At 50.4% G+C, this 25,967-nt stretch overlaps 1 protein-coding gene across 1 annotated transcript in view; it reads right to left on the bottom strand.

Annotated features, from left to right (window-relative positions):
* ACVR1B (activin A receptor type 1B) overlaps positions 1-23,799 on the bottom strand; it is a 70,056-nt gene extending 46,257 nt beyond the window's left edge. The window contains exon 1 of the mRNA XM_069758305.1: positions 23,636-23,799. Within this exon, the coding sequence (XP_069614406.1) occupies positions 23,636-23,711 (76 nt within the window). The 5' untranslated portion in view covers positions 23,712-23,799. The remainder of the gene's footprint in view (positions 1-23,635) is intronic.
* Between the last annotated feature and the right edge of the window lie 2,168 nt (positions 23,800-25,967).

The following is a 25,967-nucleotide window of genomic DNA, read 5'->3' as shown; positions in this document are numbered from 1 at the left end:
CTATGAAAATTGTAAATTCACACTGAAGGCATCAAAACTATGAATTAAAGGGAACCTGTGTCACCCCAAAATCGAAGGCGAGCTAAGACCACCGGCATCAGGGGCTTATCTACAGCATTCTGTATATATACATACACACATTAAATGGTCAGAATCCGTCGACCATTAATAGCAGTGGCGATTCATCATCCCATTTCTACAGAATTCAGAATTACACCCATGATTACGGATGTGATGTTACCCATTTTTTCAGCTTTATGTGACATAATAAACATCTTAGAGGGTCTGTCAGCCCTCCTGTCTTGTAGGTTCTAGTGATCAGTATGATCTCCATGAAGAAACAATTCTGGATCATTTTTTCTTATAACTTTGAATTGTGCCTTTTTTCTGTTAAGCCTCCAGATAAAAGTGAACCTGTCAGCAGGATTGTGCTCAGTAACTAACACAGTGTCAGGTCGGCGCCGTTATACTGAATAAAATGATACCTTGGTTGATGAAATCAGTCTTGTTGTTTCTTAATCTTTATTTTTAGTTTTGTGTTTTATTGAGATTCTCGTGTCCCAAGGCATGCTGAGGTATGTGGTGCTCTGCTTATATATTCATAATGCAGACTGCTGACAGGTCACTGATCCCTCACTGACCTGCCCCCTAGTTTGCATAATGAATAAACTATGTGTGTATTTGAAAAAAAAGAAAAGTCACTTCATCAAAATGGCGGCCAGCCTGTCAGTTAGTGCCTATTACATAGCTTTGCTGGGGAAAAAAAAAAAAAAATCACCATCAAAATGACGCAGTCGGTTGCGCCTTCACCATATTGATGTAGTGGGTTTTTTTGGGGGCTGCAGTAACAAGGCTCCGGCGGCGGCACTTGCACAGTAGAATCTATCAGAACGCGATAGATGCTAATGTGCAGCCCATGGCGCCATATTAATGGTGATTTTTTATTTCCTTTTCAGCACAGCAATATAATAGGCACTAACTGACAAGTGATAGTGCGCAGGTGACCCCATTTTGATGAAGGGACATGTTTTTTTTTCAAATACACACATTGGTTTCATATGGTGGACTACACTTTTCTCATACCTCAAGATTGGACAACAGAGCAGGTGGAGGCATTGGTCTGCTCCTTTCACCCAAATGTACCTTCCAAGTTATCCCCCAAGTAGGCTTACTTGTCTTCCCTTCCTTTGAGGTCCATGCTGTCAGACTCTACATCCCCTTCTCCATGCGAGTGGCGGTGGTGTATCGTCCTCCCGGCTCCTCATCAGTTCCTGGATCACTTTGCCACCTGGCTTCCACACTTTCTCTCCTGTGACATCCCCACCCTCATCATGGGTGATTAAACAATCCCATTGCTTCTCCCCTCTCCCCATCTGCTTCTCACCTTTTATCTCTAACCTCCTCTTTCGGCCTCTCACAGCATACTATCTCTCCAACGCATGAAGATGGAAACTCCCTCAACTTGGTCTTCTCCCGACTTTGCTCAGTGGATGATTTCACAAACTCCCCTCTCCCGCTCTCTGACCACAACCTTATTTCATTCTCTATCAAGAACTGCCATCCCGCTCAGGTCACCCCCACTTTCCACACTTATAGAAACATACAGGCCATTAACACCCAGAAACTTATGAAGAACTTGCAGTCCTCATTGGCCCCAATCTCCTCCATCTCATGTCCTGATTCTGCTCTGAAGCATTACAATGAAACCCTGCAAAGTGCCCTGGATGAAGCTGCACCTCCTATACATAAAACAACTCAGCACAGATGGCAACAACCGTGGCACACGCTGCAAACACATTTCCTGCAGCGGTGCTCCAGGTGCGCCGAACGTCTGTGGGGAAAATCTAATCTACCCGAAGATTTCATCCATTATAAGTTCATCCTAAAAACATACAACTCTGCCCTTCACCTCTCCAAACAAACCTATTTCAACACCCTGATCACCTCACTGTCAAATAACCCTAAACGTCTCTGACACTTTCCAGTCCCTACTCAACCCAAGAGTGCAGGCCCCAACCACGGATCTCCGCGCTGACTATCTGGCCAATTACTTCAAAGAAAAAATTGACCACATTCAACAGGAAATTATCTCCCAATCCCTTCATACCATGCACTGTCCTCCCTCCCCCACTGCATCTAGTTCACTCTCTGACTTTGAAGCAGTTACATAAGAAGAAGTAATCAGGCTCCTTGCATCTTCTTGCCCAACCACTTGCACCAGTGACACCATTCCGTCACATCTCCTCCAGTCCCTTTCCCCGGCTGTCACCCCTCACCTAACAAAAATATTCAACCTCTCTCTCACTTATGGTATTTTTCCTTCCTCATTTAAGCATGCCATCACACATCCATTACTTAAAAAACCATCCCTCGACCAAAACTGTGCCGCTAATTATAGACCTGTCTCTAATCTTCCCTTCATCTCTAAACTCCTGGAACGCCTGGTCCACTCCCGTCTTACCCGCTATCTCTCAGATAACTCTCTTCTCAACCCTCTTCAATCTGGTTTCCGCTCTTTACACTCTACTGAAACTGCCCTCACTAAAGTCTCTAAAGACCTACTAACAGCTAAATCTAATGGTCACTACTCCATGCTAATGCTCTTGGATCTCTCCGCAGCATTCGACACTGTGGATCATCAGCTCCACCTCACTATGCTCCGCTCCATTGGCCTCAAGGACACCGTTCTCTCCTGGTTCTCCTCCTATCTCTCTGACCGCTACTTCACTGTATTCTTTGCTGGTTCCTCCTCCTCTCACCTTACTGTTGGGGTTCCTCAAGGATCAGTCCTAGGCCACCTCCTTTTCTCTTTGTATACTGCCCCTATTGGACAAAATCAGTAGATTTGGTTTCCAGTACCATCTCTATGCTGATGACACCCAATTATACACCACTTCTCCTGTTATCACGCCGACCTTTTTAGTAAACATCAGTGATTGTCTTAAGGTACCTTCACACATAACGATTTCGTTAACGATATCGTTGCTTTTTGTGACGTAGCAACGATAATCGTTAACGAAATCGTTATGCGTGACAGCGACCAACGATCAGGCCCCTGCTGGGAGATCGTTGGTCGCTGGGAATGATCAGGGCCTTTTTTTTGGTCGCTGATCAGCCGCTGTCATCGCTGGATCGGCGTGTGTGACACCGATCCAGCGATGTGTTCACTGGTAACCAGGGTAAACAGGGCCGCGCTTAGTAACCCGATCTTTACCCTGGTTACCATTGTAAAAGTTAAAAAAAACAAAAAACAAAACACTACATACTCACATTCCTGTCACGTCCCCCGGCGTCAGCTTCCCGCACTGACTGTCAGCACCGGCCGGCCGTAAAGCAGAGCACAGCGGTGACGTCACCGCTCTGCTTTACGGCCGGCGCTTACACAGTGCAGGGAAGCTGACGCTGGGGGACGTGACAGTAATGTATGTACAGTTTTTTTTTTTTTTTACTTTTACAATGGTAACCAGGGTAAACATCGGGTTACTAAGCGTGGCCCTGCGCTTAGTAACCCGATGTTTACCCTGGTTACCCGGGGACTTCGGCATCGTTGGTCGCTGGAGAGCTGTCTGTGTGACAGCTCTCCAGCGACCACACAACGACTTACCAACGATCACAGCCAGGTCGTATCGCTGGTCGTGATCGTTGGTAAATCGTTTAGTGTAACGGTACCTTTACCGCTGTCTCTAACATCATGTCCTCCCTCTATCTGAAACTGAACCTGTCAAAAACTGAACTCCTCGTGTTCTCTCCCTCTACTAACCTACCTTTGCCTGACATTGCCATCTCCGTGTGCGGGTCCACCATTACTCCAAGGCAACATGCCCGCTGCCTTGGGGTCATACTTGATTCCGAGCTTTCATTCACCCCCCACATCCGATCACTGGCTCGCTCTTCTTATCTGCATCTCAAAAACATTTCTAGAATTCGCCCTTTTCTTACTTTCGACTCTGCAAAAACTCTTAGGCCACATTCACACGTTGCGTTTTGTCCCGCGGGTTCTCCCGCAGCGGATTTGATAAATCTGCAGGGCAAACCCGCTGCGGTTATCCCTGCAGATTTATCGCGGTTTGTCCTGCGGGTTCCGCTGCGGGATTTTACCCCTACTATTGATGCTGCATATGCAGCAATATGCAGCATCAATAGTAGTGTAAAAATAATAAAATAATGATGATATACTCACCCTCTGACGTCCCGATCTCCTCGGCGCTGCAGGCGGCAGTCCGGTTCCAAAGATGCTGTGCGACCAGGACCTTCGGTGACGTCACGGTCATGCATAGCAAACCTGAGACCGGACGGCCGCGTGCAGCGCTGAGACTTCAGAGGCGAGTATAACATGATTTTTTATTTTAATTCTTTTTTTTTTTTTTAACACAAATATGGTTCCCGGGGCCTGGAGGAGAGTCTCCTCTCCTCCACCCCAGGTACAACCCGCACATTACCCGCTTACTTCCCGCATGGTGTGCACAGCCCCATGCGGGAAGTAAGCGGATCAATGCATTTCTATGGGTGCAGAATCGCTGCGATTATGCACAAAGAAGTGACATGGTCCTTCTTTTTTTCCGCAACAATTCAGCGCGGTTTTTTTTCGGGTTTTTCCGCATCATGTGCACTGCGGTTTTTGTTTTCCATAGGGTAACATTGTACTGTACCCTGCATGGAAAACAGCTACGGACCCGCAGCGGCAAAATCGCCGCGGTTCCGCAGTAAAAACTGCATAGTGTGAACATGGCCTTACTGTTTCACTTATTCATTCTCGTCTGGAATATTGTAACTCTCTACTAATTGGCCTCCCTCTTACAAAACTCTCCGCGCTCCAATTTGTCCTGAATGCTCCAGCCAGGATCATATTCCTCACCAACCGTTACACCGATGCCTCTACCTTGTGCCAGTCATTACACTGGCTACCCATCCACTCAAGAATCCAGTACAAAACTACTACCCTCATCCACAAAGCACTCCATGGCTCAGCACCACCCTACATCTCCTCTCTGGTCTCAGTCTAGCACCCTACCCGTGCCCTCCGCTCCGCTAATGACCTCAGGTTAACATCCTCAATAATCAGAACCTCCCATTCCCGTCTCCAAGACTTTACACGTGCTGCGTCGATTCTTTGGAATGCACTACCTAGGTTAATACGATTAATCCCCACAGTTTTAAGCGTGCCCTAAAAACTAATTTGTTCAGATTGGCCTACCGCCTCAACGCATTAACCTAAGTATCCCTGTGTGGCCCATTCAACAAAAAAAAAAAACATAATCAGGTTCCTCACAACTTGTTCTCATACACTATATGCAGTTATTAGCCCTCTGTGTCTGTACTGCTACATACTTAGGCAGTTAACTGGTTCATGCAGCTTTACATGAACACCTGAGCCTTACACTATGGCTGGTCCGAAAAACTAAAGCAATTGTTACCATCCACCTCTCGAGTCTCCCCTTTTCCTCATAGTTTGTAAGCTTGCGAGCAGGGCCCTCATTCCTCCTGGTATCTATTTTGAACTGTGATTTCTGTCATGCTGTAATGTCTATTGTCTGTACAAGTCCCCTCTATAATTTGTAAAGCGCTGCGGAATATGTTGGTGCTATATAAATAAAATTATTATTATTAGTTTATATTCATTATGCAAACTAGGGGGCAGGTCATTGACATGTCAGCAGTATGAATATATAATCAGAGCACCACATATCCCAACCCCGCCTAAAATAGGGGGCAGGTCAGTGAGGGATCAGTGACCTGTCAGAAGCCATACAGAATACCTAATCAGAGCACCACATAAAGACCCCCACAGGCCGCCCCGGGGCACGAGCATATCATTAACTCAAAACTGAAAATAAAGATTAAGAAACAACCACAAGACGGATTTCATCCACCAAGGTATCATTCAATCAGTGTAACGGTGCCGACCTGACACTGTCTGTAGGTTTCTGTGCACAATCCTGCCGACAGGTTCACTTTAAAGAAGTTTTCCACCAAAATAAAAGAGGTAAAACATAGAAAGTCTCACCTATCAGACAGGCACAGCTCCTCCACACGCAGTACCACCTACCTCCACCAGAGACCCCCACAATTAAATGACAGCTGATTAGTCTCCCTGTTTAACTTCCTGACACACGATCAGTGGCTGTTGATTGACTGCTGCGGTCATGTGGTGCCCCCCCCAATTGGATATTGAAGCCAAGAGACTGTCAAGGGACACAGTACTGAATGGGGAGGAGTGACGCTCGTCCAGTAGGAAAGTATCCGTTTTTGTTTTTCCTGCCCTGGACCCATTAAGTTACTCTTACAAAGTTGTAAAAAGTGAAGTTTTATGGAGAAATAGGGGAGACACGAAAGGTAAATGGTAAAATGTGCTTGTGTTGCAAGGTCCATCCATCAACATAATAATAGGGTGTTCACATAACGCTGCATGACCGGTCACCAGCCAGTATGTGTACAGTACAGACACAGAGGGCTAGTGAGTGAGTGGAGGGTGTGTGATCAGATGCTACAAGGGTCCTGATTTGAAAGAAAATGTTGTATGGGCCAAACGGGGAGTTGGACAAGCGAGGCGAGGCGGTAGGCCAGTCTAAAGAAATGCGATAGGCCAAACTTAAGCTGGGTTCACATTGCGTTCCTGGCATCCGTTAGACGGACTACGTTTACACCGCGGTGTAACGTAGTCTGGTAACGCTGCCATTGAATACAATGTCGGACGCATAGATAGCGCATGCCCACAATGGGCGTACGCTAGCCATGTGCCGTCAATGAGTGACGGAACCTGAGACGCGGGCTGCAGCGTTTCCGGATCCGTCACTGCTACCGCAGATAGAGCTACCAGATGCTCCATCTGCGCTAGCGGGCTGCCATAATGGCACTTGCGTTTACAGCAGCCCATTAACGTGTGTTTAACGGGCTGCTATTAACGCAATGTGAACCCGGCCCTAATAAAAGGATTGGGAATTAATCGCTGTGTCCTGGGTAATGCACGCAAGAAGTCAATGGGAAGTTCGGATTATGGAGGATTGTAGTTTTAAGTCATTAGCAGAATGGAGGACACGGGTAGGGTGGTATGATGGCGCTGGACCGTGGAGCGCTTTGTACGTGAGAGTGACAAGTTGATATTGAACTCTATCGATAGAGTATCCGCTACTTGTTAACGTACACTTCTTTACTATAGGAAACATCTGGAGAGCACTAACCAAACGCTCAATTACACCGGTTTGGGACCTGAACTTGATAGTCATATATAACCAAGATACCCAAAGACTGATACAGGAACATCTGAATTCGGACTTATACCTTCAAAGCACAAGTCTAGACCTCACATTCTCAGTATGTGTCAGCTCCGCAGATATTATCAACCTAATCTACCAGTCATATTTTCCATATCTCCAAAGCTTCCAACGTAAAATGGTCAAAAGCCTAAACAAAGCTTTAGATTAATGCATTGCATCAGATTTTGTAAATGTTTCCAGTCTGTGTCCTCTCTACAATCCGGTTTTCATTCCATGCTTGGACCACCGTGTATAGTGGTACATTATACATACACAACACTCTATAAGAACCCGATGTAATAATATCATATTTATGGAGATGCTGTAAAAAAAATCATGTTTTAACTAAAGAGCAACGTCTGACATGTCCAATAATTAGAAAATCACCGAGCATTGACTTATCAGCGCGTTGGTGATTTTTCCTGGCTCCTAATCGCTACCTCCCCACGAGAAACAGGCGGCTGTTAATACTAAGGTATACTCCTACATATCTTGGCAGAACATATTTACGAGAAAACTAACAATGTTTATTTAATGACATTTTATAATGCCAAACTGCTAGAACGTCTTGCTTTACTTGTAAGCATATTAGTTACAAATTACATATTTCAGGAAATGATAAAGTTGTTTTGCAGTGGAGGGCAGTGAGTACTGCCTAGCCGTCCTTATGGGAGCACTAAAGACAGCCATACACAAACAACTGACTGATCGTACAGTGGATGTCTATATTCCCTAACAAAAACCATGAGCAGACCCTTCTCTGCCATCTTGTCTCTTAGGAATACGGACAGCTAAAATTTAACCTGTCTTGCAAGTTACACAAAGAAGAACTTTTCCCTAACCTCTGCCATGAAAGCAGAAAAGAGCAGGGACTAGCCCATACTAGTCACACATCCAGCTAAAAATCAGCAGCTTTGGCCAACATTCATCTGTGCAGTGGAATGCATTCTACTGTTCCCTGTAATCAGCCATTACTACACCTCTGCTTATCCGAATAGCTGCATAGGGAACCCGGATACCTGGAGCGCTCCCGATCAACTGTTTGGCACCGCAGCTGCATGGTGTCACGGCTCTGTGATTCGGATAACCTCTCATCGGAAGCTATTTGATCAACCCTAGTAGTAAATAATGATGAGCAAAAATGCTCGGATAAGGCATTATGCAGGGATTGCTTGTTTGTTAATCCCTGCATGTGTTGCGGCTGTCGAACAGCCGTGAGACATGCAGCCGCGGGGACTTTAACATTTTTCAAGCACACCAAAGTAACTGTTGGCAGACGGGCATGTTCAGATAACACCTTCTCCGAGCACGCTCGCTCATCACTAGTAGTAACATCAATATTAGAGATATATGCGCAGAGACATGGACTTGTGAACATAGCCTAGGGGAAAGAAAAACTGCACATCTGAGAACAGAAAGTGGTAGTTTAAGAGGTTGTCCACTACTTTTACAGTGATGGCCTATCTTTAGGATAGGCCATCTGATCATCCGGGTTTCGACACCCTCGACGATTAGCTGTTATTGGCGGCCACAAGTACTCACTTCCCGAGCTGCTCCGTCTACTTGTAGTGGCCGGGGTTGGTAATGCACATTTGCCTTTTAAAACCAAAAGGAGGACGTGCAGTACTAACCCCGGCCACTACAAGCAGCTCGGCAAGTGAGCACTTCCAGCAAGCGGCCACTGAAACCATTGATAACAGCTGATCGGCAGGGATATCAAACCCCAGATGATCAGACATTGATGACCTATCCTAAGAATAGGTGATCAGAGTAGTGGACAACCTCTTTAATTTAATGACCACCAAAAGGACTTAAAAGGGAACCTGTCACCCCCAAAATCGCGGGTGAGATAAGCCCACCGGCATCAGGGGCTTATCTACAGCATTCTATAATGCTGTAGATAAGCCCCCGATGTATCCTAAAAGATGAGAAAAAGATGTTAGATTATACTCACCCAGGGGCGTTCCCCGCTGCGGTCCAGTCCGATGCCTCCCATCTTCATCAGATGACGTCCTCTTCTGGTCTTCACGCTGTGGCTCCGGCGCACTTTGTCTGCCCTGTCGAGGGCAGAGCAAAGTACTGCAGTGCGCAGGCGTGGGCTTCTCTGACCTTTCCTGGCGACTGCGCACTGCAGTACTTTGCACTGGCCTCAACAGGGCAGACAAAGTACACCTGCGCAGGAGCCGCAGTGTGAAGACCAGAAGAGGACGTCATCTGATGAAGATGGGAGGTGCCGGACCCGGACCAGCAGCGGGGAACGCCCCTGGGTGAGTATAATCTAACGTCTTTTTCTCATCTTTCAGGATACATCGGGGGAATACATCCAGAATGCTGTAGATAAGCCCCTGATGCCAGTGGGCTTAGGCTAGGGTCACATTGCGTTAGGGCAGTCCGTTTAGCGCATAGCGCTATGGACTGTGCTAACGCAATGTCCCAAAAGGGATCGCGTTTGCCGATCTGCGCTAGCGAAGAACGGACCACGAACGCTGCAAGCAGCGTTCGCGGTCCATCACTCAAATGACGGCACATCGCTAGCGCACGCCCAATGTGGGCGTGCGCTAGCGATGCGTTCGCCATTACAATCAATGGCGTTAACGGACTACGTTACACCGCGTTATGCCGCGGTGTAACGTAGTCTGTTAAACAGGGTCACATAACGCAATGTGACCCTAGCCTTGCCTCACCCGCGATTTTGGGGGTGACAGATTCCCTTTAAAACTGATCTGCGGTATAAGTGATTAGCATCCTCCAATGGGTGACAATCCAGCAACTATCAGCTGTATGCTATAGCTGACAACTTGCCGAATCAGCCATGATCAGTGTTGGCACCGACCATGGCAGTTAGCCCATTAAATACTGATGCAAATAGTGACTACAGCATCTAGATGGTTAACAGTGTGGAGGCTCCCTCTGTAACCCCATTGGCACCCTGAGATCTTGATCCTGCAGTCCTGAAGTTTGCAATGATAATTCATGGCCAAATAACGGCCTTAAAGTCATCCAGATATAGCGGCCTGTTCAGAAGTTAGAAACATATAGGTGGTAAAAAATCATTGTTTTCATTCCTTTCATGTCAGTTTGCATTAATTCCTGAAAAATTCTTGAAGGGTTAAGAAACTACCTGAAAGCACTTTTGAATTTGTTGAGGGGTGCAGTTTTTAAAAATGGTATCACTTTTGGGGGACTCCAATATATAGGACACCCAAAGTCACTTCAAAGCTAAATTAGTCCCACAAAAAGGTGCTCGTGCAAAAAGGTGCATCGTAGTAACGGGGTAAAGGAGGAGGACAACCCTAGTTGGGGTGTTAGTAGATCCCCAGGGTCGTCCTCTTCCTGCCTGTGGTAAGTCCTCCTGGTGCTAAAACACTTTATGTATAATGGCACTAAGCATGTGAGTGGGGACTTTACCCCGTTACTACGATGCACCTTTTTGCACGAGCACCTTAAAATAGTTTTTGACCCATATATACAACAGGGCAGGAGTAAAGAATGACCCTTGTTTATTCATTTCTTGCCTCTTTTCTCTGCATGTGTCTGTGATTTTAAATCGATCTACTTGTGATGATTTGTGATCATTAGTGTTTTTGATTTTGCAATAAAATGTATATTTATTAATTGTACCTAATGACTCATGTTCCTCCTGTTTATATATTTTACAAATGGTGCTGTTGTAAGGCAGGCATGAGGGAAATGTTATTTACTATTGTTTTTGTGTGGTGTGACTATATGGATTAAAGGAATTATCATTCAAAGTTTGAACATTGCTACAATAATTATTTGAAATTGTCAAAACATCTGACATTTTTATAAATAAAAAAAAACATAACCCAAGTTCACCGTTAATCATAAAGTATGAGTCATGAAAAAACAAAGTCTCCAAATCAACATGATACGTTGAAGCATTCCAAAGTTATTGCTACATAAAGTGACAGTGGTCAAAAATTGGGCCCGATCACTAAATCAACAATCAATATAAACAATAAAAAAAAACAAAATACAAAGCTAACAGCACTATCCTGGGGTGTGCCGTCACTGGCAGTTTTTAAATGCTAAAGATGTATTCATGCACATTGCTATAAGTTACTGACATGTGGGCCTCAGAAGGTCTATTAAAAAGGTGCATTTTGTTACAGGTACTTTTTACATATTTTAACATACTAGACAATGGTCAATTATGAATTTTTTTTTTTTTTATTTAAAAATTTTGGTTTGGAGAGAGCAGAAACGGTGACAACCAGCATAAAACTAAAGTTGTATCCAACCTCAGAAGCAAGAGATCGGAAAACAAAAATCCCACGGGGAAGAGAAAAAGAAAAAAAGAAAAAAAGACTTTACATTTCTGTAGATGTAAAAAGCAAATAAAGTGTAACTGTGATATCTTAAAAGCCTCATGACAGCTGTGAAAATGTGTCTGTCTGGTCTTTAGCTGGGCTCCATCATCAAAATTAAGTCTCAAATTGCTGAAGGCAGCCTGATCTCATGGCCAACCCATGTAATGCTGTCAAGCATCATCCACTAGCAATAAGTGCGGTTTATAGAGGAGGCAGACAGAGTATCCGACGTCAATGAGAAGTCACAACTACAATCATTCTGATATACAATGCTAGGAAGGGATGACATTTACAGGCCAAACCCCAAATTTAATGTATGCATTTTAGTATACACGCAAACCAGCTCAAAAGAAGAAACACACATGCACACAATACCTTTAGCTCACAGAAAACTACATCAGGCTACAGTGTGTATCATTTTAGCCATCCATGTGAAAATACATACCGCATTTTTCAAACTAAGAATTTTTTTCCCAAAAACTTTTTTTTTTTTTGGGGGGGGGGGGGGGGAAACATAGGGGGTGCCTCTTATAGTCCAAATGTAGCTTTATTGGGGGTAGCGGCGATGGTGGAGCAGGATTACCTGAGGCAAAGTTCCTTCCTTTGGAAGCTGGCAGCAGAGGTGCGATGCCCCAGGACACATGTTGACGGTGAAGAAGAGTGGATTGACGAGATCGCAGTGTGCGCAGGCACCGCGGAAAATGGCCACCGGAAAGTAATGCATTCCGCTCTGCCTCACCGCCGACACTGAGCCCGCAGCTACACATCACTGGGGTGCCCACTCCTCCCACATCTGCTGCTGCCGGCTACCTGAGGAAGGGACCGTGCTTCCAGTGACCCCGCTCAATCGCTGCCGATGTCACCCCCAGGTATGATACCTTAAATTCGGATTATAAGACGGACCCTCATATTTAAAAAAATAAAATAAAAAAAAATCTTTTTTTTCCTATTTTCCACCCAAAAATTAATAGTGCGTCTTATGGTCCGCTGCATCTTATAGTCCGAAAAATACAGTAACACTGCAACAGTGATAAAGCTATCTGCACACAGATTCTTTGCTGAGTTTTGGGAGCAGAAACTGAGCTGAAACTCTCCAAATCCTCCTCAAAAACATGAGGCTCTGCTGCAAAAACTCAGCAAAATAAGTGTATGACCATGCCCCAAGAGTACTGATAACGACCCATGTAAAGATCTTAAATGAGCTTTCCCACAAACACAAAGTACATTTTAATCAATAGATCTTGGAATAAAAATAATTTCCACAATTGGATGTGTTAAAAAAAATGTTACTGTGTGGAGATAATCTTATAAATGTGGCCCTGCTGTGTGCTGTGTAATTGCTGTGTCCAACTATGCAGAGATGCTCCAGTTCATGGTGGGCCCATAGCACAGCTGGCCAGGGGAGGAAGCACAAGAGTATACAGACAGGAGAGTACAGAACCACAACTGATCCTGAGATGTAAAACATTTCCGTGCCTATGTTTTAGGCCATAACCATGAAGATATATTATTCAACAGCTTTTTTATATATTGGACATCAAGGGCTTACTCTCTCACTGCATTTTTGTCAGGAAAAAAAAAAAAAGTGTCAGCAAAAGGAAAGATTTCTGAAATCAAGCATGTGCTGATTTTCATTTTTCTCTTGCAGATTTGAACTAAAAGTTTTTGCAAAGCTGCAGCATGTCAATTCTTTGAGCATTTTCTACCCAAATGACTGAAAAAAAAAAAAATAGAATTATTCTTACCGTTAATTCGGTTTCTAGTAACTCACCACGACAGCACACCTGGAGGATGTTACCCCTTTCCTAATAGGGACAGGAAATGACAAGAGGTTAAATAACCCCTCCCTCATCCTCCCCCTCAGTGTTATTATAAAGGACCACAGGAGAATGAATGCTTCAAATTATATTTATTCTTTTCAGAACGTATAACAAGCATAGGGAGGGATTACTCCTGCTGTCGTGGTGAGTTACTAGAAACCGAATTAACGGTAAGAATAATTCTATTTTCTCTAGTAACCACCACGACAGCACACCTGGAGCAGTACCCAAGAGTAATCTATTAGGGAGGGACTATAGCCCCAAGGACTTTTTCTCCAAAGGCTAAGTCCTCCTTTGACATCAGGTCTAGCCTGTAATGTTTAGAAAATGTATGGACCGAGGACCACGTGGCCGCTCTGCATATTTGCTCAATGGAAGCACTGGCTTTCTCGGCCCAGGAGACAGCTGTTGCTCTGGTAGAGTGAGCTGTGAATTTCTCTGGCGGTGGAAGGCCTTGGATCTGATAGGCCTCCAAGATTGCTCTCTTGATCCAATTGGCAATTGTAGATTTGGAAGTCTTCTTTCCCTTATTCTGCCCATGAAGATGGATAAGTAAATTTTGATCCTTCCTAATTTTATCTGAGATCTGAAGGTAATAAAGTACCGTTCTTCGAACGTCTAAAGTATGGAACTGTTGTTCCTCTTCATTTTTTGGTTCTTGATAAAAGGAAGGGAGAATTATCTCCTGTGACTTATGAAAGTCAGAGACGACTTTTGGAAGAAATGATGGATCCAATCGCAGAATAAGCCTATCTTGTAGAATCCTCATGTAAGGTTCATTGATCGACAGGGCCTGTAGTTCACCTACTCTCCTGGCTGTCGTTATAGCTATCAGGAAGGTGGTTTTCCAGGCGAGTCTATCCATTGGTATTGATGACAAGGGTTCAAAAGGTGGAAGTGTAAGTCCCTTCAGAACTATATTGAGGTCCCAAGACGGGACTATATTAATGGATCTTGGAGATATGCGGGATGCTGCCGTCATAAACCTTCTTATCCATCTGTGTTCGGATAGAGGTTGGTCGAAATACGAGCTTAGTGCCGACACCTGTACCTTGAGGGTGCTGGGTTTGAGACCTTTTTCTAATCCATCCTGTAGAAAATCAAGGATTCGGGCTAAGTTCGGCCTATCTGGGTTGGGCCGTTCAGGAGCACTCCATGATATATAGGTCTTCCATATTTTCTGATAAATGGAATTGGTAACGGTCTTCCGGCTTTTCTGTAGCGTACTAATGACCTTCTTTGATAGCCCTCTGGTTCTCAGAATTGAGAATTCAGAAGCCAGGCATTCAGGTGTAATCTTTCGGGGTCTGGATGAAGTATTGGCCCCTGATAGAGGAGGTTCTTGATCGGAGGTAGTGCTATTGGTCCATCTACTTTTAGGCTGATGAGGGACCCAAACCAACTTCTTTTGGGCCAGAATGGAGCTACTAAGATTACACTGACTCTTTCTGTCCTTATCTTCTGTAGGACCTTTGGTAGAATTGGTAATGGAGGAAACGCGTAGGCCAGAGAGAATGTCCATGGTTGGGCCAATGCGTCTACTCCTAGCCCCGGATCGGTTGGATCTAGAGAAAAAAATTGATCCACTTTTGTGTTCTGGGCGTTCGCAAACAGGTCCACTTCCGGCTGACCCCACTTTCTGACCAAAAACTGAAAAGTCTCTGGGTCTAGACCCCATTCTCCGGGATGGATCTTTTCTCTGCTCAGGAAGTCGGCCTGTACATTTATTTCCCCTCTTATGTGCAGGGCAGAAAGAGAGAGAACATGTTCTTCGGCCCAGGAAAATATTCTGGCTGATATGGCCTTTAGATCCTCGTGTCTTGTACTTCCCTGATGACGAAGATGGGCAACTGTTGTCATGTTGTCCGAGTAGATCTTGATATGGGAATTCTGTACAAGCGTTACCGCTGCTTTGAGGATTTCCTCTACAGCCTTTAATTCTCTGAAGTTTGAGGATCGTTGACTTATCTCGCTTGGCCAGCTCCCTTGAAATATGTGTTGGGCTACCGTAGCTCCCCAACCTTTTTCGCTGGCATCTACTGTTATAGAGATTGCTGGATCCTGCGACCAGGAAATTCCCTTCAGTAGGTTTTCCTTTTGTAGCCACCACGTCAAGGATGACTTTACGTGCGGTGGTATCCTGATCTTTCTGTCCAGAGAATCTGGGGATCCGTCCCAATTTGACAGAATATAAGTCTGGAGTACTCTGGTGTGGGCTTGTGCCCATGACACCATCTGGATGCACGACGTCATGGTCCCGAGAACCGACATGGCCCATCTTAGAGAAGTTATCTTCTTGTCCTTCAATGTTCTGATCTTTGCTGTAAGCAAGGTCCGTTTTTGATCTGGTAAAAAAGATGTCTGGCTGCGAGAATCTAGTAGGACCCCTAGAAAGACCTTTGTTGTTGATGGAACCATCTCCGATTTCTTGTGGTTCACTATCCAGCCTAGGGACGATAGGATCTGGACTACCTTCTGAAGGTGTTCCTGAAGAGTGGGAACTGAGGGGGCCACTATCAGTAGGTCGTCGAGGTATGGAATTATGCATATTCGTTGACCTCTGATGTAGGCCATTACTTCGGACATGATCTTCGTGAATATCCTCGGGGCGGAGGATAGCCCGAATGGCAGGACATCGAATTGGAAATGGTCTACGTCTTTTCCCCTGGCGACTGCAAATCTTAGGAATTTTCGATAAGCTGGATGGATTGGGACGTGGTAATACGCGTCCTGTAGATCTATCGTCGCCATGACGAAATTTTGTCCTATGAGGGGTACTGTGGACCTTACCGATTCCATCTTGAACCTTCTGTAGGCGACATGTTGATTCAGAGGTTTTAGGTTGATTATTATTCGATGGGATCCGTTTGGTTTCTTTATTAGAAACAAATTTGAATAATGTCCTTTGTTCTTCTCGTCTTCCGGGACTGAGGAGATTACTTTGTTGAGTAGAAGATCTTGTACTCCCGCTATCAATATGGACTGTAGCTTTGGTGTAGCTAAAGATGTTGTTCTTGACATCTTTTGAGGATATGATATCAACTCTATTTTTATTCCATCTCTGACTGATGTTAACGTCCATTGGTCTGAGCAGATTGCTTGCCAGTATGGGAGGAAGTTTGAAATACGACCCCCTACCCTGGTGGCGTCATTGTTTTCTCTGGTTTTGAGGCTGGGAAAGAAAGAGATTTCTGTCTCTCCCTCCTTTTGGGTAACTCCAGCGCCCTGTTTTACCCTTGCCTCTGTATTGAGGAGTATGCTCTTGTTGAGAGCGAAAGGGTCTTTTCCTAGGGTTTCTAGGTTCTGGCAATGTCTTCTTTTTATCTGAAGCTTTCTCCAGTAGATCATCCAGGGCCGGCCCAAACATATAATTCCCCTTAAAGGGAATCGAACAGAGCCTCATCTTTGAGGTCATGTCTCCAGACCATGATTTCAGCCAGAGTGCCCGTCTTACAGAATTTGATAATCCTGATGACCTTGCTGCCACCCTCACGGACTCAGCTGAGGCATCCGCTAGAAATCCTGTCGCTTTCTGGAAGATAGGTAGAGAGGCCAGGATCTCCTCCCTGGGAGTGCCTGAGGACAGGTGTTCCTCTAATTGACCCAGCCAGCGGTGCATTGATCTGGCTACACAGGTAGACACCGAATTGATATTAAGTAAAGATGCAGATGTCTCCCAAGACTTTCTTAGCAGCCCGTCCATTTTACGCTCCAGAGGGTCCTTTAACTGGGAGGCATCTTCAAATGGTAGCGTGGTTTTCTTAGCTACCCTAGCGATCTGGATATCTACTTTAGGAATCTCCGACCAGCATGAAGCAGTTTCGTCATCTACCGGAAAACGTTCCTTAATTTCTGCCGGGGTGGTCAACCTCTTTTCCGGAGTCTCCCATTCTTCTAGAACTAAATCACGGATGTTTCTGTGGATGGGAAATACTTGTTTTTTCTTAGAACGAAGACCCCCGAACATCTCATCTTGTACTGATTGAGCTGTTTTCTCTTCTTCAATCTCCATAGTCTTCCTCACTGCTGTAAGGAGTTCTTCTATGTCACTGGAGGAGAAGTAGTATCTCTCCTGCTGAGAAGCCTCTGAGTTTAAGGATATTTCACCTTCCTCTGGATGTTCGTCCGACATCTCCTCCTGAGATTCCTCATGCCTCTCATCCTCTGGATTAAGCTTCCTTCTCTTAGCTTCCGGAGGAGTACTGGGGGAGGGTGTGGGCTGGGAGAGTGTGGCCAGAGAGCTTCTGATCTCGTGCTGGATCAAGCCTTTAATCTCTTCCATTAGAGATGGCTGCTCTTCTCTGACCACTTTTTCTGTGCATTCTTTGCATAATGTCTTCTTATATGAAGAGGACAGTTTCTTTGCACAGACAGCACATTTTCGTGCCGCTTTGGATCTGCTTCCTGATGCGGGTTCCTTGTCCCCCTGAAAAAAAGGGGGAGAAGGAATCATAAGATTGCAACCCGCATCAGGGAGTGGACACCCAGGGCCAGATTACTTACTGGGGCCGGGATGGTGCTGGGATCTGCAATAGCAGAGCGAGAGGCAGACGTCTCCATGATTTTCACCACACCGTGGTCTTACCTGAGACGTCTTCTTGTCCGGGGCTCTTAAATAGGCGACCGGACACAGCACCTGTCCTCCTGTGAGAGGACCTCCTCCTCCAATGTCCGGATGTGGGGGGAGAAACCGCCGAAATCCACGCTAACTGACATGCGTTCCAGCGTGGAACGCAAAGGAGCTTCCTGAGTACCGAAGCCGGCCGGCGTCTGACGTCACTTCCTGCCGCCGGCTTCAGACCGGAAGCCCTCATTGCGCGCACAGCGCTGGAGGAGGAGAGGGGCTGGAGAGCTCAGAGAGGCCTCCAGCCGAAGAATGCCGCCCAGACCTTGCCTTGACGGTGCGGACTGGTGGCGGAAGTCCCGAGTCCGGAGAGACGGGAGCAGCGCTCGGGGAAGAGAGGTAAGTCTGCTCCCCAGCTGCCCGGCATAGAATCGCTTTCCCCCTGGTGACCGCTGCCGGCACAGCACACCTGGGATGACCTCTTCATCCCTAGTAGGGACAGGAAAAAACACTGAGGGGGAGGATGAGGGAGGGGTCATTTAACCTCTTGTCATTTCCTGTCCCTATTAGGAAAGGGGTAACATCCTCCAGGTGTGCTGTCGTGGTGGTTACTAGAGAAAACTTGTGCAAAAACATGTTTTTCCTGCAGAAAAATGTGCTGCAAACACTCAATGTGTGCACACAGCCCAAATCATCTCTCAGGAACTTCTGATTTCTGTCCCATTGTACACAGTTATGATCACCCAAAATCTCAAGCTAAAGTGTGAATGTTGTTCGCTCAGGCCACTATGGAACATAAATGACAATCTTTCATCATTCAGATTTCAAAATAAGATACTCAATATGGATTCAATTTTGATCCTTCATAGAAAAGAACGACACCGGCGATATGTAATATTGGGGTACGTTTAACCACTGGATCCATTTCATTGTTGTAAACCAGATTTGATAAAGGACAAAAACCTAACGGTCTGGACTCCGTCCACAGACGCTTGTAGCCATCTACTCATTGATTCTAACTACTGTACTGAATGACAGCTGCAGTGTAAGATATTGAACACAACTCAATGTATGTGCTGGACTGCAAACTAAACCTAACAAATGAACTCAAATGCCCCGGGTCAGAGTGATTTATAAGTTATAGAAGTGGAACATGCAGGGATAGGGCGATACACATCTGTGGGGAGTCACCACTATATGCAGGCCTGCTCTAAAAGCAATTCTTCACTTATGCCAATTGTGCCACATCAGTGCCCTTTATTTATCACCTCCATCCACACGGCCTTACGCCACATCCAAATTGCCCCTCCCTCATGCTCTTCCACACTGTACCCTGCCCCCTCTCCCACATTGTATGTTTCCCCTCTACCCCATGCCTTCATCTCTCCCCATGCCCTCCACATTGCACTTTGTCCCCTCTCCTCCATGCCCTCCACATTGCACCCTGCCCCCTTCCTCCATGCCCTCCACATTGTACCCTGCCCCCTCTCCTCCATATTGCACCCTGTCCCCCATGCCCTCCACAATGCATGCTTCCCTTCTCCTCCATGCCCTCCACATTGCCCCCTGTCCCCCTCTTCTCCATGCCCTCCACATTGCACCCTGCCCCCCTCTCCTCCATGCCCTCCACATTGCACCCTGTCCCCCTCTCCTCCATGCCCTCCACAATGCATGCTTCCTCTCCTCCATGCCCTCCACATTGCACCCTGCCCCCCTCTCCTCCATGCCCTCCACATTGCCCCGTCCCCCTCTCCTCCATGCCCTCCACATTGCACCCTGCCCCCCTCCTCCATGCCCTCCACATTGCACCCTGCCCCCCTCTCCTCCATGCCCTCCACATTGCCCCGTCCCCCCTCTCCTCCATGCCCTCCACATTGCCCCGTCCCCTCTCCTCCATGCCCTCCACATTGCCCCGTCGCCCTCTCCTCCATGCCCTCCACATTGCACCCTGCCCCCCTCCTCCATGCCCTCCACATTGCACCCTGCCCCCCTCTCCTCCATGCCCTCCACATTGCCCCGTCCCCCCTCTCCTCCATGCCCTCCACATTGCCCCCTGTCCCCTCTCCTCCATGCCCTCCACAATGCATGCTTCCTCTCCTCCATGCCCTCCCCATTGCCCCGTCCCCCCTCTCCTCCATGCCCTCCACATTGCACCCTGCCCCCCTCCTCCATGCCCTCCACATTGCCCCTTGTCCCCCCTCTCCTCCATGCCCTCCACATTGCCCCCTGTCCCCCCTCTCCTCCATGCCCTCCACATTGCACCCTGTCCCCCTCTCCTCCATGCCCTCCACATTGCCCTTTGTCCCCCCTCTCCTCCATGCCCTCCACATTGCCCCCTGTCCCCCTCTCCTCCATGCCCTCCACATTGCCCCGTCCCCCCTCTCCTCCATGCCCTCCACATTGCCCCCTGTCCCCCTCTCCTCCATGCCCTCCACATTGCCCCCTGTCCCCCTCTCCTCCATGCCCTCCACATTGCCCCCTGTCCCCCTCTCCTCCATGCCCTCCACATTGCCCCGTCCCCCTCTCCTCCATGCCCTCCACATTGCCCCGTCCCCCCTCTCCTCCATGCCCTCCACATTGCACCCTGTCCCCCTCTCCTCCATGCCCTCCACATTGCACCCTGTCCCCCTCTCATCCATGCCCTCCACATTGCACCCTGTCCCCCTCTCATCCATGCCCTCCACATTGCACCCTGTCCCCCCTCTCCTCCATATTGCACCCTGCCCCCTGTCCCCCCTCTCCTCCATGCCCTCCACATTGCCCCGTCCCCCCTCTCCTCCATGCCCTCCACATTGCCCCGTCCCCCCTCTCCTCCATGCCCTCCACATTGCCCCCTGTCCCCCCTCTCCTCCATGCCCTCCACATTGCCCCCTGTCCCCCCTCTCCTCCATGCCCTCCACATTGAACCCTGTCCCTCTCCTCCATGCCCTCCACATTGCCCCCTGTCCCCCCTCTCCTCCATGCCCTCCACATTGCACCCTGCCCCTCTCCTCCATGCCCTCCACATTGCCCTTTGTCCCCCCTCTCCTCCATGCCCTCCACATTGCCCCGTCCCCCTCTCCTCCATGCCCTCCACATTGCACCCTGCCCCCCTCCTCCATGCCCTCCACATTGCCCCGTCCCCCCTCTCCTCCATGCCCTCCACATTGCCCCCTGTCCCCCCTCTCCTCCATGCCCTCCACATTGCACTTTGTCCCCCCTCTCCTCCATGCCCTCCACATTGCCCCCTGTCCCCCCTCTCCTCCATGCCCTCCACATTGCCCCCTGTCCCCCCTCTCCTCCATGCCCTCCACATTGCCCCCTGTCCCCCCTCTCCTCCATGCCCTCCACATTGCCCCCTGTCCCCCCTCTCCTCCATGCCCTCCACAATGCATGCTTCCTCTCCTCCATGCCCTCCCCATTGCCCCATCCCCCCTCTCCTCCATGCCCTCCACATTGCACCCTGCCCCCCTCCTCCATGCCCTCCACATTGCCCCTTGTCCCCCCTCTCCTCCATGCCCTCCACATTGCCCCCTGTCCCCCCTCTCCTCCATGCCCTCCACATTGCACTTTGTCCCCCCTCTCCTCCATGCCCTCCACATTGCCCCCTGTCCCCCTCTCCTCCATGCCCTCCACATTGCCCCGTCCCCCCTCTCCTCCATGCCCTCCACATTGCCCCCTGTCCCCCTCTCCTCCATGCCCTCCACATTGCCCCCTGTCCCCCTCTCCTCCATGCCCTCCACATTGCCCCCTGTCCCCCTCTCCTCCATGCCCTCCACATTGCCCCGTCCCCCTCTCCTCCATGCCCTCCACATTGCCCCGTCCCCCCTCTCCTCCATGCCCTCCACATTGCACCCTGTCCCCCTCTCCTCCATGCCCTCCACATTGCACCCTGTCCCCCTCTCATCCATGCCCTCCACATTGCACCCTGTCCCCCTCTCATCCATGCCCTCCACATTGCACCCTGTCCCCCCTCTCCTCCATATTGCACCCTGCCCCGTCCCCCCTCTCCTCCATGCCCTCCACATTGCCCCGTCCCCCCTCTCCTCCATGCCCTCCACATTGCCCCGTCCCCCCTCTCCTCCATGCCCTCCACATTGCCCCGTCCCCCCTCTCCTCCATGCCCTCCACATTGCCCCCTGTCCCCCCTCTCCTCCATGCCCTCCACATTGAACCCTGTCCCTCTCCTCCATGCCCTCCACATTGCCCCCTGTCCCCCCTCTCCTCCATGCCCTCCACATTGCACCCTGCCCCTCTCCTCCATGCCCTCCACATTGCCCTTTGTCCCCCCTCTCCTCCATGCCCTCCACATTGCCCCGTCCCCCTCTCCTCCATGCCCTCCACATTGCACCCTGCCCCCCTCCTCCATGCCCTCCACATTGCCCCGTCCCCCCTCTCCTCCATGCCCTCCACATTGCCCCCTGTCCCCCCTCTCCTCCATGCCCTCCACATTGCACTTTGTCCCCCCTCTCCTCCATGCCCTCCACATTGCCCCCTGTCCCCCCTCTCCTCCATGCCCTCCACATTGCCCCCTGTCCCCCCTCTCCTCCATGCCCTCCACATTGCCCCCTGTCCCCCCTCTCCTCCATGCCCTCCACATTGCCCCCTGTCCCCCCTCTCCTCCATGCCCTCCACATTGCCCCCTGTCCCCCCTCTCCTCCATGCCCTCCACATTGCCCCCTGTCCCCCCTCTCCTCCATGCCCTCCACATTGCCCCCTGTCCCCCCTCTCCTCCATGCCCTCCACATTGCCCCCTGTCCTCCATGCCCTCCACATTGCCCCCTGTCCCCCCTCTCCTCCATGCCCTCCACATTGCCCCCTGTCCCCCCTCTCCTCCATGCCCTCCACATTGCCCCCTGTCCCCCCTCTCCTCCATGCCCTCCACATTGCCCCCTGTCCCCCCTCTCCTCCATGCCCTCCACATTGCCCCCTGTCCCCCCTCTCCTCCATGCCCTCCACATTGCCCCCTGTCCCCCCTCTCCTCCATGCCCTCCACATTGCCCCCTGTCCCCCCTCTCCTCCATGCCCTCCACATTGCCCCCTGCCCCCCTCCTCCATGCCCTCCACATTGCACCCTGCCCCCCTCCTCCATGCCCTCCACATTGCCCCGTCCCCCCTCTCCTCCATGCCCTCCACATTGCCCCCTGTCCCCCCTCTCCTCCATGCCCTCCACATTGCACTTTGTCCCCCCTCTCCTCCATGCCCTCCAAATTGCCCCGTCCCCCCTCTCCTCCATGCCCTCCACATTGCCCCCTGTCCCCCCTCTCCTCCATGCCCTCCACATTGCCCCCTGTCCCCCCTCTCCTCCATGCCCTCCACATTGCCCCCTGTCCCCCCTCTCCTCCATGCCCTCCACATTGCACCCTGTCCCCCCTCTCCTCCATGCCCTCCACATTGCCCCCTGTCCCCCCTCTCCTCCATGCCCTCCACATTGCACCCTGTCCCCTCATACACCACTCACTCTATCGCTCCTCATACAATCACCCGTCTTCCTCAGTCATGCCCAGGTTCTCCTCTGCACAGCGGCCATCACTACAGTGCACACACTCCGGCCCGGAATCATGTCTGCACTGTGTATGTACAGGTAACCTCCTCCCCTTCCTCATTGTGTGCACTCTCCTCCTCCCGTTCTTCGCGGACTCCTAGCTTCAGCACGCCCGGAAACACACACAAAGCTCCTTCACGTACCATTAATCAGCCTCGGGCCGCCACTGAGAAGAAGGACGTTGATGGTAATGATAAAGAAGGCCGGCAGCTCCGCCATAGTAACCAACGCACAGCCACCACTCACTGCGCGACCACAAGCGATCCAGACAGAGCAGCACTACGGGAGCGCGCCGCACAGCACGGCCTCCTTCTATCCGTGGAACGCAAAGTCTGTGTTCCACGCCTCAGTATCAGTGAGTTTCACCCACAGCCGTAGTGGGAAATAGAGTGCATCTATTGGCCAAACACTGTGACCCGCCTACTTTCCTCACTATGTGGGAGGAAACACCATGACGTCAGTTGAAGAATCTTTTGTTTCGACTCTGTGGGTTGCGCGTATGCGGGTCGTGTGTGGTACGCGCCTTAAAGGGGCAGTACTACCTGGTGTTGGCTGTCTGCCGGCATTTAATAAAGCGCCTGTCTGTCTGGGCCCTGCCTGCAAATAGACACATGCCCGAGTCTCCTGTACAGGGGCGCCTGAGGCCACCCGCCGGAGCAGCGACCCCCTCTGCTGCAGTCAGAGCCCTGCTCCACGGGCGTGCAGCGGTGTTCGTGCTCATGTCTTGTCATTCCGATCATTCATGTTGGTCCTATGTGTGCAGGCTGGAGGCGAGGACTGGCCTCCTCCTCCCTCCATAGGTGCCATTACTGAGAGCAGGACAACATGAAGGAAACAAGAACTTTTCCTGATTTCTAATCACACGTGACCACAGATCCTGAGCAACTACTACTGACCTCTCTGTGCTGCCGCTGACCCCTCATCTGTGCTGCCGCTGACCCCTCCCCTGTGCAGCCGCTGACCCCTCTGTGCTGCCGCTGACCCCTCCTCTGTGCTGCCGCTGACCCCTCCCCTGTGCAGCCGCTGACCCCTCTGTGCTGCCGCTGACCCCTCCTCTGTGCTGCCGCTGACCCCCTCATCTGTGCTGCCGCTGACCCCTCCTCTGTGCTGCCGCTGACCCCTCCTCTGTGCAGCCGCTGACCCCTCTGTGCTGCCGCTGACCCCTCCTCTGTGCTGCCGCTGACCCCTCCCCTGTGCAGCCGCTGACCCCTCATCTGTGCTGCCGCTGACCCCTCCCCTGTGCAGCCGCTGACCCCTCTGTGCTGATGCTGACCCCAACTCTGTGCTGCCGCTGACCCCTTCTCTGTGCTGCCACTGACCCCTCATCTGTGCAGCCGCTGACCCCTCCTCTGTGCTGATGCTGACCCCAACTCTGTGCTGCCGCTGACCCCTTCTCTGTGCTGCCACTGACCCCTCATCTGTGCAGCCGCTGACCCCTCCTCTGTGCTGCCGCTGACCCCTCCTCTGTGCAGCCGCTGAACCCTCTGTGCTGATGCTGACCCCTCTGTGCTGCCGCTGACCCCTCCTCTGTGCTGCCGCTGACCCCTCATCTGTGCTGCCGCTGACCCCTCCTCTGTGCAGCCGCTGACCCCTCTGTGCTGCCGCTGACCCCTCCTCTGTGCTGCCGCTGACCCCTCCTCTGTGCTGCCACTGAACCCTCTGTGCTGATGCTGACCCCTCTGTGCTGCCACTGACCCCTCCTCTGTGCTGCCGCTGACCCCTCCTCTGTGCTGCCGCTGACCCGTCCTCTGTGCTGCCGCTGACCCCTCCTCTGTGCTGCCGCTGACCCCTCCTCTGTGCTGCCGCTGACCCCTCCTCTGTGCTGCCGCTGACCCCTCATCTGTGCTGCCGCTGACCCCTCCTCTGTGCTGCCGCTGACCCCTCCTCTGTGCAGCCGCTGAACCCTCTGTGCTGATGCTGACCCCTCTGTGCTGCCGCTGACCCCTCCTCTGTGCTGCCGCTGACCCCTCATCTGTGCTGCCGCTGACCCCTCCTCTGTGCTGCCACTGACCCCTCCTCTGTGCTGCCGCTGACCCCTCCTGTGCTGCCGCTGACCCCTCATCTGTGCTGCCGCTGACCCCTCTGTGCTGCCGCTGACCCCTCCTCTGCTGCCGCTGACCCCTCCTCTGTGCTGCCGCTGACCCCTCTGTGCTGCCGCTGACCCCTCCTCTGTGCTGCCGCTGACCCCTCATCTGTGCTGCCGCTGACCCCTCATCTGTGCTGCCGCTGACCCCTCCTCTGTGCTGCCGCTGACCCCTCATCTGTGCTGCCGCTGACCCCGCCTCTCTGCTGCCGCTGACCCCTCCTCTTTGCTGCCGCTGACCCCTCATCCGTGCTGCCGTTGACCCCTCATCTGTGCTGCCGCTGACCCCTCCTTTGTGCTGCCGCTGACCCCTTCTCTGTGCTGCCGCTGACCCCTCCTCTGTGCTGCCGCTGACCCCTCATCTGTGCTGCCGCTGACCCCTCATCTGTGCT

This window comes from Ranitomeya imitator, chromosome 3 (assembly GCF_032444005.1).
Source record: "Ranitomeya imitator isolate aRanImi1 chromosome 3, aRanImi1.pri, whole genome shotgun sequence".
NCBI lineage: Eukaryota > Metazoa > Chordata > Amphibia > Anura > Dendrobatidae > Ranitomeya > Ranitomeya imitator.
This window is presented reverse-complemented; position numbering and strand designations above follow the sequence as displayed.